This window comes from Paroedura picta, chromosome 9 (genome assembly GCF_049243985.1).
Source record: "Paroedura picta isolate Pp20150507F chromosome 9, Ppicta_v3.0, whole genome shotgun sequence".
Classification (NCBI taxonomy): domain Eukaryota; kingdom Metazoa; phylum Chordata; class Lepidosauria; order Squamata; family Gekkonidae; genus Paroedura; species Paroedura picta.
In genome coordinates, this window is record NC_135377.1 from 70,668,011 (window position 1) to 70,683,535 (window position 15,525).

The 15,525-nt window shown below is 44.5% G+C and overlaps 1 protein-coding gene across 1 annotated transcript in view; it reads right to left on the reverse strand.

Moving 5' to 3' along the window:
- Positions 1–418: 418 nt before the first annotated feature.
- The window catches only part of GMDS (GDP-mannose 4,6-dehydratase), a 369,384-nt gene continuing 354,277 nt past the window's right edge, over positions 419–15,525 (reverse strand). The window contains exons 10-11 of the mRNA XM_077353300.1: positions 2,216–2,284; positions 419–800 (exon numbers count right to left, since the gene is read on the reverse strand). Coding sequence (XP_077209415.1) covers positions 738–800; positions 2,216–2,284 — 132 coding nt within the window. The 3' untranslated portion in view covers positions 419–737. The remainder of the gene's footprint in view (positions 801–2,215; positions 2,285–15,525) is intronic.

Here is a 15,525-nt window from a genome sequence, read left to right on the forward strand (position 1 = left end):
CAAACGGTCTGTCCCAAATGCCCCCCATTTCAATCAAACTCCAGCAAACCGCATGGTTTGCGTGCTACTCTTTTCCCACAGGAAAAGCCATGTGTGAAAAAGGATGTAACCCAAATGGAGATCGTGGCTGCTTTTTAGCTTTCCTAATTACTGATTGTCTGATCAGTTAAAGATTAAATAAGAAGTTCAGAATTTAACGTGATTCCGTTGGACAATTTAACAGTGGCTGACTTGTACTGAGGCAGAGCACATCAGCTCCGTGTGAGGCGGTTCCCGTTCTCCGCTCTTTTAAGACTCCATTTTGTTTTGTTTCTTGTAAAACGGAGTACCTTAATCTTGGCAAGTCGGCATAATTCTTTCGCCCGCAGAATCAGCACAGAGGCAGCGTGTTTTTTAAAAAAACCACCAGGGAGCCTCGTTTACGGAAAGGCATTTTTAATATCAGAAGAAAACGGACTGGAATGGCGAGCCGGCGTCCGGCTGCATGCTTCAGAATTTCTTTTTGATCAGGAGGAAGTAAAAACAACCACTGCTTCAGCCTACCTCTACAAGGAGTGTCAAGTCAAAGCGTGGTTTAGATTGGGAGGAGGGATCTGATCTGTTACAGGAAAACAAAGCGGCTGCAAATCATCCGATACCCATTGAAACTATTGTCACCCCCACCCCTGCCGAGGGCATCTTGGAAAGGTTGAATCCAGCCTTGGTGCTGGCTTTCGGCGAAAGGTGCTGGAGAGGACTCAGGCATTGGGATTGTTCCTCATAAGTTCCACGTCTGCGTCCACCATCTCCTTAACCAGCTCCTGCCAGACAGAAAGGGGGTTAGGAGAGAACATGAGTTACTTAGGCTTGCTCCGTTTATAATGTCCACTGTCCCTTTCCAGCCAATTGGCATGCTTGATCTAAAACATTCCCTTTTGGGCCTTTTGGGCACACATCCCTCAGGCACCAAGTGCCTCAGGCCTGCTTCTGGTGGCTGATTTTGGGGGATGCTTGCAGGGCAGCAAATGGCCAGCGTTTTGCATACGTTTTATAGGCCACCGCTGTGAGGCTGCTGGTTGGTTTTTTTTCCCTCTCCTCCCACAGCAAAAAACGTTTGGCTTTTTCTGGTGCCACGGAGGCATAGTTGGCTTTGTATTTGTTTTCTTTTCCCCCCTCAGAGGGGAAAAGAGGCTGTGCCTCTTTTCCAGCAAGCCAGGAGCAGAGCTCCCGCCTCCCTCTGGAATCCACAGCACCAGGGGACTTCCAGGAACGAAGCTGGACATGACATGCGTATGCGCCTGTATGAGTAGGGTTTGCAGTGGGAAGAAGTAGATAAATTGCCCTCCCCTCCCCCTTGGTGGAAATGCCTTTGGGGAGGCACAAACTTGGGGTAGATGGCCTTTTGTCCAGCACACGGCTTTCTCCCAGGACACCAACTGCAGCATTCCCTTCTTAGAATAATGCTGTACCTTCAGATCATTGTAGATTATAAATTGCTATGGCGATGGGTGGGCGGGAGGAGTTTTTGCATGGTTCACAAGCCCTCACTGGACATCGCTTATAATGCAATGAAAATCCCCCTCCGCTGCAGTGCCAGTTTCGTTTCTGCTAAAAGGCTTCTCAATATTTTTAACTTGATAAAGGCAAACGTGCTAAACATATGGCGCTAGAAAAGGGGGTCATTCTGCTTGTGGTCCCACTTCAGATTGCTTAAAGCAGGGGTAGTCAAACTGCGGCCCTCCAGATGTCCACGGACTACAACTCCCACGAGCCCCTGCCAGCGAATGCTGGCAGGGGCTCGTGGGATTTGTAGTCCGTGGACATCTTAGAAATAATGACCATTAAAATCAACATGCCTTGCTATTGTGCAATTATGTTCAGGGTGGGGTGGGAGGTCACGATCTGAAACAGGCTTACGTGGGAGATCTGAAACAGGTTTACACGGGAGCAAGCTGTACTGCAATCGGGCTTATTTATGTCCTAAGGCCCTGATTCCAGCAGCTAGCTGTAATCCTTGGACAACTTACACTTACAGCAAGATGTCTGGCAAACTGCAGGATCTGTCTATGCATCTTTACAATACAGGAGCTTGAAGAATTAATGTTAAGACTCCACACCCTTGCACTAAGGAGTAATTTTGTCTTTGCTGTCAACATTTTGCAGGGCTTCAATTCCATTTTGGTTTTTCCCTCTGAACAGGAAGAAAGCAACAAGGAAGGCAACAAGGAAGGCTTACGTCAAAAGTGACTCTGGGCTTCCAGTTCAGTTTCTGCTTTGCTTTGGTGCAATCGCCTTGAAGAAAATCCTAGAGGAAATAAAAGATGGGGAGAAACGGCAGGGTCTTCACTTGTTTGTTTTCACTACTGCACTGCTTGTTCACACTCACACACGCTTACCAGTAACAGCCTGTTCTTTAAGAGAACCAGAATTACACTTTTGCTTTCTGGGATGCAAAAAGGCAAAGTGACAGCTAGACAAAATGTCGACGGGTTCTGCTTGTCTCAGAGCAGTCTAATTCATCCACACTATTTTTGGCAAGTGCTGGTAATTCTTAAAAATTCAACCCACCCTTCCCCAAGTTTTGCAATTCCAGTTGAAAGGCTGCGTCTTATATATACCACCAGGAAACAACTTTTACGAACTGCGTTCCAAACGCATCCCATGCACATCCAGTTGTATTGACGCTTTCATGGCAAACACCATCTTTTGTCATGGAGCTCCAGTCTTGCAAGAGCTGTTTCAAATTAATGTGTCTTATCCACCCCCCCCCATTAAATAACAGAATTAAATCTCAAAGCAAACATGACAACTAGAATGTTTTCCATCAGATAACAATCCGTGCAATAACTGAGAAGCTCATTAACAATATCTTGGGTGAAGAGAAATAACACAAGTGCTTTTTTTTAAAACACTGGAATTACTGCGTATCGGAGGTTTTTGAATTCTAGTCTTCATTTATTTATGCTACTAAATAAAATATTACTGTGATCCCCGAAACACTATTGTCTTGATGTTACTTGTGAATACTGATAGTACTGAACAGAACGAGAGGACATCTTTTTTTTTTAAAAAAGAAGGGCCAGTGTGGCTCTTACAGTTTAGAGACTTGGTAATTAAAACATTCTTTAAATATTGCTTGAAAAACTGCTCATGCATTCTGGGCAAAACCCCCCCACAAAAATGAAATGTGACCACCCAGAAGAAGTGTCAGAATTTGGGACCACTAGCACAGGGGTAGTCAACCTGTGGTCCTCCAGATGTTCATGGGCTACAATTCCCATGAGCCCCTGCCAGCATTTGCTGGCAGGGGCTCATGGGAATTGTAGTCCATGAACATCTGGAGGACCACAGGTTGACTACCCCTGCCCTAGCAGAGCAATGGGGCTTGCTGCTTTTACCTCAAGAAAATGGCTCTCTTTTTTGGGTAAAATGTAGACATCATGAATAATATTGCTTTAGAAGTGTTTTATCACAGGGATCCAAAACAATGTCACAACCATATAAACGTCCAGGATTAGCTCAAGCTCTGCTAAGGAGCAACGTTGGAATACTTGGGTCATTACTTAGAGGCAGGCCACGGAATACCACCTCTGAATGTCTCTTGCCTGGAAAATCTGGGGGGACGGGCTGTCACTCCAAGTTGGCTGCAACTTGACAGCCAAAAGCAGAGGCCACTCACCCCCCTGAAAATGAAAGCAGGGCCTCCCTGTGAAAATGAAAAATCCATTTCACTTCATTTTTCTTTTTAATGTTTATTTCTTATGTTAATTGTTATTGATTTTATTACGATTCATCTAAATTGTTCACCGCCTGAAGAAGGCAATGTCCGAGAGGTAAAAGGTAAAGGTAAAGGTATCCCCTGTGCAAGCACTGAGTCATGTCTGACCCTTGGGGTGACGCCCTCCAGCGTTTTCATGGCAGACTCAATACGGGGTGGTTTGCCAGTGCCTTCCCCAGTCATTACCGTTTACCCCCCAGCAAGCTGGGTACTCTTTTTACCGACCTCGGAAGGATGGAAGGCTGAGTCAACCTTGAGCCGGCTGCTGGGATCGAACTCCCAGCCTCATGGGCAAAGCTGTCAGACGGCTGCCTTACCACTCTGCGCCACAAGAGGCTCTTATGTCCGAGAGGGGTGGTATGCAAATAGCCAAACAAACAAACAAACAAGCAAATAGTCATCTCCAGACTTGACTTCTGTAACTTGCTGCTTGCAGGGCTGCCTTTGAAACTGCTTGGAAACTCCCCAGAGTACACGCCCACCTGGGGCCCCTCCCCACCCCGTCCAGGATGGCCATTTTGGGAGGTGGGTCATTTCACCAGATAAGTATTTAACAAATGTAAATATATATATATAAATAATCGACTGCCACCCATTTAGGAAACCCTTCCAGGGCCATCAAGCAACCCCAGGTTTTCATGAAACGTTCCAGAAAGCCTACTCTAAATGGTTCGGCACCCCTGTATCTTCAGGACCACCTCCTCCAAAGAACATTAAGTTCAGGCAGTCTAAATAAGCTGAGGGGCCCCAGCCCCAGGGAGATAAAACTGCCCTCAACCAAGGCCAGGGTTTTTTCAGCCCTGGCCCTGGCCTGGTGGAAGGTTCTGCCTGAAGAGATCAAGGCCCTCTGGGATCTTAATTCTGAGGGCCTGTAAACCAGGGCTGTTCCACCAGGCTGATGGCTGAGGCCAGGTAATGACCCCCTGAGCGCCTGGCCTCCCTACTTAAACATCCCTCTACAGATGGGAAACCCTGCCGAGCTCTGCTCAACCCCCTCACGGGTTTAAATTACCACCACTAGGAGGTGGTTTTTATATTAATGTTCAATAGATGCTATTGCGAACTATTATTTATAGTTCAGTGGGTTGTCTACAGCCGCATTGTCCTGCAAATAGCATCTGAAAAGTACAGGGCGTTCTCTACGCCATCTGACACTTTCGAAAAAAGTGCCTGGGCCATGCAAGATGGGAAGCTGGCAATGCTTAGGTCACCAGCCGTGGTTCTAAAACTTTTGTTTTGCAGCGTGGGATTCACTTCCAAAAGAACTGGGCTTCTTGGAACTTACTCCATGCCGTGCTCCCCCTTCCAAAGTAAAATGCAGCAATCTCACATCGGTTGACACTGAACAGATTTCTCATTTTTCAGGTTCAACATTTGTATATCATCCCTGAGCAACAGGATTTCTTTCATGGCTACTTTACACGACATGCAAAGCCACACTGAGATTTGCCACCAAACCTGTCTGTGCCTCGGAGTTTCCTCCTCGGCCTGTGAACCCCATGCCTGTCTGGGGCTGGCCGAGTCTTCCCTGCACTTCCCTGCAGCTCTGCAGGCCAGCCTCAAGGGGGAAGGAGCCTCCCCATGGGCCGCTGTGGCCAGAGGAATGTGGGAAGGGCAGGAAAAACCCTCTCCTCATGCCGCGTGTGGAACAGCAGAACAGTGTCAGAGGGCCATGGGGGCAGGAAACGAGCCTGGGCAGGCAGACTGGGAAAGCCTAGATAGATGCACCTGGCCAGATTAGGCATCACCAGGGTGACCCAGCCATCAGGGGCTGGAGCAGGCCAGGCCAGGAGCCAGGGAAGGGGCCTGGAATGGGCAGGGGTGCAGAAAGCTGACTGCGCTAGCATGGGGGAGTTGCTAAGAGTGATGAACTCTACTATCAAGAACTGGGTTTAATTCCCTACTCATCCACCTCCAGAGGAAGACTGCTGGGAGACTCTGGGACAGTCAGAGTTATTCTCTCCCAAGGTGCTGGTTGTGGAGAGAAGAAGGGGAGGTGATTGTAAACCACTTTGAGAGGTATAAAATATACAATATACAATATAAAAAAATATACAATATACAATATAACAAATTGTAAACCGCTTTGGGAGGTATAAAACCCAACTCCTCCTCCTCCTTTCTGGGAACAGTACCAGTCAGCTGGAGGTTGTTTTGAAGTTTTAGGTTGGGCAGCGCTGATGAGAGAGCACGGCACAGAGGGAATGAGCCATGCTCCACCCCTTAACTTCCTTCCTCCCCTTTCCTGACACATATGTGGAGTATGCTAAAGAAAGGAATAGGCTGGGAGGTACATCTATCCCAGACTCTGATAGTGTGAGAGAGTTGGGACATACTTCGGGGTCCTGACTCACTGTCTGAGAACCACTGGTCCTACTGGGCTTTCCCCAAATAATCAAATCTGTATTGGATTCTACGCTGGTATTCTACGCTGGTGTTTATTAATACAGAAAAGGCCAGAATTTACATTACAGTACAAATACACGAGATCTGGGGTCCCCAACCTTTTAGCATATGGGGGCCACAATAGCATACCCAATGCCTAAAAAGGGCCACATCTTAAACTAAAAGGTAACAAAAGAGGCATGTTAGATGTCAAAAAGGGTCAGAGCCTTCTCTGTCCTGGTCCCCACCTGGTGGAATGAGCTCCCAGAGGAGATCAGGGCCCTGCCTGAACTCCATGAATTCTGCAGGGCCTGCAAAAGGAGCTCCTCCACCAGGCATTTGCTTGAGGCCGACTGACCCAACAACCTCCGCTGGTCCCCCCTGACACCCCCTTACACGGCTGAATCTGACTTACCTAAGGGTTCCGTTAAAGTTACTGTTTCTGTTGAACAATGTTTCTGTTGAGATATTCTAGTTGATATGTTATATGTTATGATTGTTATGTTTGCTATGATGTTCTATGTAATTACCATATGACGTTTTACGTAAACCGCCCAGAGCCGTATAGAATAGTGGTAAAAAAAATCTAAATAAATAAATAAATATATATTTTAACCTACATATTTAGATCAAAAGTAAATGAAGAAATGTTAACTTTAATGCAATCCATTTTGGAACAATATTTTATTGTGGAATAGTTATATTTAGTTACACCTGCTTACCTAGTCAGTGTGATTTTTGTGTCTGTTTTCTGTTAGCCAAGGCATTGATGTCCAAGTACAGGTTTGTGACAGACACTCTTAAAATGTCATGTAAATGTTCATCTGTGAGCCTTGGGCTACATTTTGATTTCACAATTTGCAAATGTTTGCAGCAAATGTCTATAGGTTGATAAATGTATCAGGTAGACCAGAACAGAAATCTAACAGACTACTTTCTTTGTAAACGTCTCTGAGATGACCACTGGCTTGCAAATCCATTAGATACATATGAAAAAATTACTTGCATCTTCTGGTGCTACTTCAAATGCATTCTGAAACATTTTTATTATCTTTCCAAGCTTATGGTAATAAGTGAATCTATTCGGAAATTCTATCTGCAATATGTTCAGTGCTTTGATGTGTCTTTCAACAGTGAATTGTAAATTACCATCCTTCTCAAATTTTAGTCTATTATAGCATGAGAAGTTTGAAAAGTTACCTTCACTAACTTGCTTGACAAAAATGTTTAGTTTTGCTTCAAAAGCTTTTAATTCAGCATACATGTCACACACAAGCTTTCTTTTCCCTGCAACCTTAGATTTAATGTGTTTAGATGCTCTGTGATATCTGTTAAGAAAGCCAAATAAAAAATTCATTCAGGGTCAGAAAGTGCTTCTTGACCTTTTCCTTTATCCTTAAGAAAGACATCAATTTCATGATGAAGACTGAACAAATGTTTGAGGACTTTGCCTCTGCTAAGCCACCTGACTTCTGCATGGTACAATACATTCCCATATTCTGCATCTATCTCTGAGAGAAAATTTTGAAACTTACGATGAGCAAGGCCATGATGCCTGATGTAATTAATCCTGGCTAAAACAATATGCATCATATATTCCCACTGAAGAATCTTTCTTTACAAGGCTTCCTAATGGACAGTGCAGTGAAATTGCATGGGAAGTGTACCATTTAACTTCAATATCTCTTCATTGATTTTTGCAACTACACCAATTTTACTTCCCACCATATTTCTTGTTGTGATGCTTTTCAATTTATCCCATTTCAGACTAAGATTTTCTACTGATTTACACACTTTCAAGAATATATTTTCTGCAATTGTGGTACCTTTCAAATTCTGCAGTGCACAAAACTCTTCTGTAATTCTTAAGTTGGAATCTATCCCCTTGATAAAAATTAGTAGTTGACCAATGTCTATAATGTCATTGATCTCATCTAATGCCTTGACAACCAGTGACATATGCAGCTCTTCTCCTAGTTCTTCAACACACCTGGTGATTGTAGATGCAGATAAACTGACACAATTAACACAAAATATCTTCTCAGGGCACATTTTCTCTATAATTTTAACCATGCACTTTTAAACAAATTCACCATCAGAGAATGGTCTACCACTCTCAGCAATACATTTAGCAACATGAAAGCTGGCCCTCAGTAGACATGCTTCAACATGCTTTCGAAAACTATTTTGCTGCTTTTTAAAGAGAGCTTATCTCGTTCACTCGCACCTCTCCTTGATATACTGAGTAGCTCTTCTGACAGATTCAAAGTGCCTTTTAATATTGTACTCCTTTAATACTGAGACAGGTTCAAGACGTATCAGGCAAACTGCTTTATCCTTGTTTAAAACAAAGAAATACTCGGTAGTCCATTTGCCATTAAAGACACAGTGCTCATCTGCAATTTTTTTCATTTCTTTGAAATAGAGCTTCCTTTTTCAGACAGCTTACAGGGTTTTTAGCAGAGCTGCAGGTTCAATGTTATTCCTGAATAAATTCAAATATGAGTAGTATAATTTTAGGGGTCCAACTACTTCCTTTCCCATTAAATCCATGCCACTCTAGCTACTATTAGCTGAGGAGTTTCAATTCAACCATGGCAAAGAAGAGAAGAGACCCCTGCCCCTCCACTACAGTTCTCAGATGCACTGAGCTATATACACAGGCTAGGAACATTTTTTAAAAAATGGATTGTGAATCTGGCCTACCATATGGTTGAGTTGCAATCCTAAGTACATCAAATACTATGAGATTTATTTCTTAATAAACACAGTCCCTTGAAATTTAAATATACACCTGCTAATAAGTTTTAATTTAAATGGTTAAAAATTGGGGGCCATAAGCTTCCTGCTAAGAGAGTATTCAAGGAGCCAGTCACCGGCTCCTGTGATCACAGATGTATAAGAAAACTCCTAGGTGGAGTGAGGAAGGGAGGAGAGGCAGAAGCATGCAAGGCCAGAAGTCAGAGCAACCAGCTCTTGCTGTGGAAGGAAGAATGCTTTTGCTTGCAGCAGCAACCTCACCAGTAAATTTGGAAGCCACTTGCTTTGATGGGTGGAGCCTCTAGAAATGTTCAGGCTCAGTGGTTCCCATCTGCTGGTGGGTCTCAAATAGATTCAAGTAGACCTTTTAGTCTGCATTGGATTTCTTCAGTTTATTTATTTGATCCATTTGTACCCTACCTTTCTCCCCAATAGGAACCCAAATTGGCTTACATGCTTCTCCTGTGCTCCATTTCATCTTAACAACAATACTGTGAGGTAAGCCAGGCTGAGAATTCGTGGCTGATTCAGATTCACCCAGGGAGCTTCCATGGCACAAGTGGGGATTCGAACCTTGGGTCTCCCCAGATACTAGTCCAATGTTCTGAACCATTAAATGTGGTCATATCACCCGATAAATGTTTTAACAATTTTAAAAAATATATATTAAACATTAATTATGTCCCACCCATTTGGTGCCATGAAGAAACCACAGGTTGAGAAAATCAGAGTTAGGCTTTTCCATTTATTTCCTGATCCAGGAAATGCCAAACCAATTGAAGTTTCACAAAAATGGCCCAAGCCTCATGAATGGCTTCTTGTTCGATACCACGGCAGAAAACCTTTCTTAGCCATCTAGAACACGAAGTTGCTAGATGAAGGCAAAATATAATGGGCATAATTCAGCAATCCCTTGAGTGAGGCTTGGGAAAAGTACAGACGTGATGGCGACCACGGTTATGAGTGGCATGTCTATTTCTGTGAGTCACTCATGCTATGAAAAATAGAGTAATTACAATTACCTTTAAAAGTGTGTGTGTGTGTGGGGGGGGAGTGAAAGCAATCTTGGAGCAAAATCAGTGCTTTGCCACGTTATTAAAATGATGCAGTGAAATGAGATATGTGCCCATTTAGCTGCCTTCTTTTGCCTGAACTGGAGCCTTCTGGCTAGCTCAGAAGCCGACTGAAGTTCTGTGTTAGGAGTTTGTGTTATTGGAGCATAACAGGATGAGGTCCCAGAAGCAGAACTGGATACCAAGAGTCAGGCAACAAACTCCTTTCTCTTACTCTGGTTCTGTCAAAATATTAGATGATTGTTACCCCGAAAGAATCCCTCAAAGGGAATTATGGGGAATTATGAGGGTAACGCAAGGCTGGGTAACGCAAGATCTTTCTACCCATTTTTACAGGGTCCTTCTCCTGGGAGAAAAACCTTCTTAAGTAGTGATGATGATTATGCTTCCATTCAAGGATATTTATTTGGGGGAAAATACTGGGATACATTCAAAATTCACACACAAGCCAAAGCATACACACACACTGAATTCTACAAGGGGGAAGGTTAGCTAAACAGGGAAATATTGCACCTGAGTGAGTCCTGGAAGCAAAGACAAGGGGCTGACGAAATCAGGGGTGGAAGCGACGCTGGGTGTGGAGGAGTCAACACAAACACACACACACAGCACCCTGGCTCTGATAGATATGAGGTTTGAAATTCCCCAGCCATCCCAGTAACTGCCCACTGGGAGGTATGATGTGATGTAAGTGATTGGTGATTGGTTATGAGTTATGGATGAATCTGATAGGTGTGCTGGCATATGATGTAACTAGAGTGGGAAGTATGGAGTTGTGTCATCTAAGCTTATCAGGCTGAACAATACTTTAGCTAGATGTAGAATCTTATTAATCTTAAAAATGTGTTTTAATGGCCCTGTATTGTTGACTTAGGAAGGAGTCTGGGGGAAATACAATAGGAGACCTTAAACAGGTGAGATGCTACTAGACAGATATTGTACTGAACAAGTGAGACCGTTTGGGGTAAGGAGACAAGGCAAAAGAAGTTTCACTTAGTTCCTGTTGGGATATCATTTTCCTATTGGTAGTCTGATGGTTTTTGGCTGGGTGTGTGTGTTTTCCCATAATGTGCACATTAGGCTTCTCTTGGACTGGTCTAGAGCAGTGGTCCGCAACCTTTTCTAGGAGCAATCTCAGACCAAGTGGTGACCTGCCTGAACTCCTTAACCAAGAAGTGAATCCAATGACTTTCCATATCAAGCAACTGGTGAGTCTAATCTCTGTGTACACCATTCTGCACAGGGTCCAATATGTGTCAGGCATATGGAGGGGTCTTCTTCTAAGGTAACATGATAAGGTATTTAAGTTCAACGTAGGATTTAGTTACTACCTTTTTTTTAACATCAGTGGGTAAAAAACAGAAGATGGGGAAGGGAAAGGAGAGATATTTTTGATATATATAAAGCAAAGAGCTTTTGAAGAATTCATCTCTGCACAAAGAGAGCCACAATGTTTAAATATTGAAGTGGCATTCTTGCTTTCATTCACATAAGAGCTAATTCTTCTTCTTCTTCTTCCATTCATTTGTTGGTATGATGATTTGCCAGTAAAATGTTTGGGTTAAAATATGCACACGCACCCACAAGATCTTTATGTTCTGTGAAAAAGCAAACCTTAAAAATGGCAAGTTTAAGATGTAACAACCTGTTCCCGGCCATGGAAAACCAAATACTTGGCAACGCAGCCCAAAGCCAACAGCCAAATGGTTGATGTTTAGCACTACTGTACAAATCTCCCACAGGTTTAAATTCACTTAGCTGTGATATGATCTCTCTAGGACAGGAAAAGAAAGCGTTTATCTAGTAAGATTTTTTAACCCTTCTCCCTTTTGTAATTGCAGGTTTAAGTGTCAATTTTTACACAATTACACTGATTAATCTTGATCTTGGCAGTTTTGTCTCATAGTCTGAGAGAGGCCTACATTTTTGCACTGAACCACTGGCTGCAGAGTGTGGTCTGGAATTTTTAAAAATAGAGCAGTGAAAGCCAGAGGGGGAAAAATGCAAACCATTTTTATGTAAATATCCAATTTCCTGAGTTCTGGGTGTCATCATAGCTTTTATTTTAGCTCATTAGGTGAATGGTCTGGTTTCACTATGCAATTTATTACTGTCTAATTCAATTTACTTTAGCAGAGCATTTGAAAGCCTCACAACACACTGCCAGTGGCTTGCCAGCACAATCCCAAAAGGTTAAAAGAAATCTAGGCTCTGATCCTGAGACTTGCCACAGTGCCTGGACAGTGCTAAGAAATGCATATTGTGCAGTTTTATAATCACGGTACAGGTGTTAGAATAGTGCCATGTGGATGCGTCGCTTGACATCCCAGGCAAACACACAGGATCAGAGTGCCAAAGTTACAACTGCTGTGATTCTTTAATCAGATTATTTACGTTATCACCAAACCAGCAGCAGGTTCTGAGCAAGAAAGTTCCTCCCTCTCTCCTCTTTACTGCCACCACCACCTCCTCAGATAAAACCCAGCCCCCCCCCCACCTCATGGGTCACCTGGGGCTAACTCTACAGCTGTCAGAAGATCAGCTCGGCTCTCAGCACGCTGTCAATTTAGATGGGGTCCAGTTGCTCCTTCCTCAGATGAGGATTAGGCCCAGCTGCAAGCCCTCTGGCTGAATGCTACCCCAGCCAGCTTTGGTGTACTTTAGGACAGGGGTAGTCAACCTGTGGTCCTCCAGATGTTCATGGACTACAATTCCCATGAGCCCCTGCCAGCATTGGCTGGCAGGGGCTCATGGGAATTGTAGTCCATGAACATCTGGAGGACCACAGGTTCCCTACTTTAGGAGAAGCTTGGGACAAGTTTCTCCATGGGTGCAATACACGCGTTCCCTGCCCATCTTCCCAGACGCTCAGTGTTCCGGTTTGCTATGGTGAAGCTCTGCTTGGCTGACTCCAGGTTCCTGAATTCTGACTTTGTTCCCGGCTTCTGACTTTGGCTTTAGCGTCTGACTTTGTTCCCAGCTCCTGACCTCAGCTTGTTCCTCTAACACACTCAAAAATTCTGATAGACTTTGTGGTAAAGTCTTAATATCCTGAAAGTTAGCAGAGTACCTAGTTTGGCTGATAAATGCCTTGTGCTGCTGCGTGCATGTGGTCTGAAAACAACAAACAAAGAAAAGCACATTCTCTAAGGTTCTAGTTAACTAACATAGAAACTATTTATTAGTGAACTTAATTCTACACATAATGAGGAACAAAGAGAAGATTCTCATTCTAATCTAAGTAGCTTGATGGGGAGAGATGCTGGAGGCATCTCTGTACCATCATGTTGCAGGCTTGAAGAATGGAGGAGAAGAAAGAGAAAAGACTCAGGAAACTGGAAATTACCCCCTAGGGACTGGTCAGTGAGTTCAGGAGGTGAGTGGTCAGTGTTCCTATCTATCTCACTAACTCTATGGTGGAGAGAGTCCCTGCTAGAGCCAGAAGTCAGGAGACACTGCACAGAGAGTTATTTCTAACAGTTCCTTGACTCTACTCCTGGCTCTTGACTCCCATTGGGCTTTCAAATCCGCTCCTGGCTACTCAACCACAGTACGGCTTCAGCAGTCTCTCTGGTGAATGCCCCTTGTCTGGGTTTGACTCTGCTTCCCGCCCTGCCCTCCTTGGTGAACTGGCTCCCTCAGTTAGACTCTTTGTACTGGACTTTGACTCTAAACTTGGCTATTGATTCGGTCTTGGCTTCTCAGCCAGGGGTATATTTAACTGGTGCAGCCTGGCAGGGCAGCAAAGTTTCCCTAACACACTCAAAAGTGAACTCCAAACATGCTCTCAGGCAAAGGTAGAGTTCTTCTTTTCAGACCCCACCCCTTGTGTCCTTCAGAGTCCACATCTCACCTGGGTGCTAAGTCCCAGAACTCAGCACTGTCAGACCTGGACCCTCCAATTAAGAAGTGGCAATGCATCAGAGGGCTGGCATGTTCCCCTCTCAGTTGGTAATGGATGCTGTCTCTTGGGCAATGCACCTCCCTCCCCTCTTCCCAGCCACAGAGACGCCATGGTCCCTTTCCGTCCCCACAACTATCACAACCCCTCTTGCCCCCTGCCTCTCATCCATCATAGACAGAACACATCGAGAGAAGTGTCCTTTTCTTTTAATGATGGATTCTGAGTCCCTAAGCTCTCCATTGCCTGGGGGAAGGGGGCTGTTTGCACATTTTATAAAAAAAACGCCCATGAGAAAGTTTCCACCAAACCACCTAAATTCAGGAAATCTCAGCCTTGCCAAGAACCTGCCTGTTAATCTTTTGTCTAACGTCTCTGCAAAAGACCAGGCGCGCGGGCCCTAAGAAGTAATAAACACAAGGCTGATGATAATAGTCATGAGCAGGTCTTTGCTCGCTTCCCACCGCACTGCAGTATCTCAGCCCGAACTGAAGCCAAACGCAGAGGGCTCCTCAGTGACAGGGCGTGATAAGAGACGAGAAGAAAACAGCAAGCTGTCTGGTCTGTTCAGGAAGCCGGGAGCTGGTGGCATTGTCCATCCAGGGGGCCAAGAGAATGCCGTCAGACGGAAAACAATGCTCCAGCTCAACCCCAGGGAAAGAGTCTGTCAGCAGACGCTTTGACAAGCACACGGACAATGGAGATAAAACGGCCATGGGAGCAAAAAAACAGGGGGTGCTGGCTCTGTCAGCGACGCGATTTGGGGCTGAATCGCTTGGATGGAAACAGCGTGCAAGTTAATCAACCCTTGGACGTAACAAGTGTTTGCCCTCAGGAGAGCCTGTGCAGGCCTCAGCCTACCCTTTGTTATCACCGTGCTCGGGTCAACCAGCTCTCATGGACGGCAGTGGGAGCAAGCGGAAAAATGATCACACTGTTTCCCTTTCCAAAAGTCATCCTTTAGACCAGGGGTAGTCAAACTGCGGCCCTCCAGATGTCCATGGACTACTATTCCCAGGAGCCCCTGCCAGCATTCGCTGGCAGGGGCTCCTGGGAATTGTAGTCCATGGACATCTGGAGGGCCGCAGTTTGACTACCCCTGCTTTAGACCATACATGCCTCTCACGAGAAGGCCGCAGAAGTCAATAATAATTTCAAAGATTTCAGATCGCCTCATTGGACCTTCCTATCTATGTCAGAGAAAACAACTGCTGCCCTCCGTTATGTTAAAATCATATTATATGCCCAATATGGATGAAATTGATCCTCCATGTACACTTTTTTCATTGGTGTCATCTCACCACAGAAACCTTGACGTGGCCTTCTGAGGCGGGAAGGACACCATGATGTTTCAACGATTCTGGAGAGCCTGCAGAGCAGATCTGATCCGCCAGGCCCATGGCTGAAGCCACAAAATTTAACACCAAGGAAATGCTGCCCTACCTGCTCAAAAGCACAGTGATGTTCTGCCCTCAACACCAACTGCCCCATAGAAAAGAATTCTCCTTTGGAAGGTTTTCAAGGAGGCAGTTTAATATTATAATTTTGCTCATATATGTTAATTTAAAACATTTAAAAACTGTGATCCATGAAATCGAGTATGCTTCTTGTTGTTACCCACCTGAGATAGGCAGGTAATAATAATAATA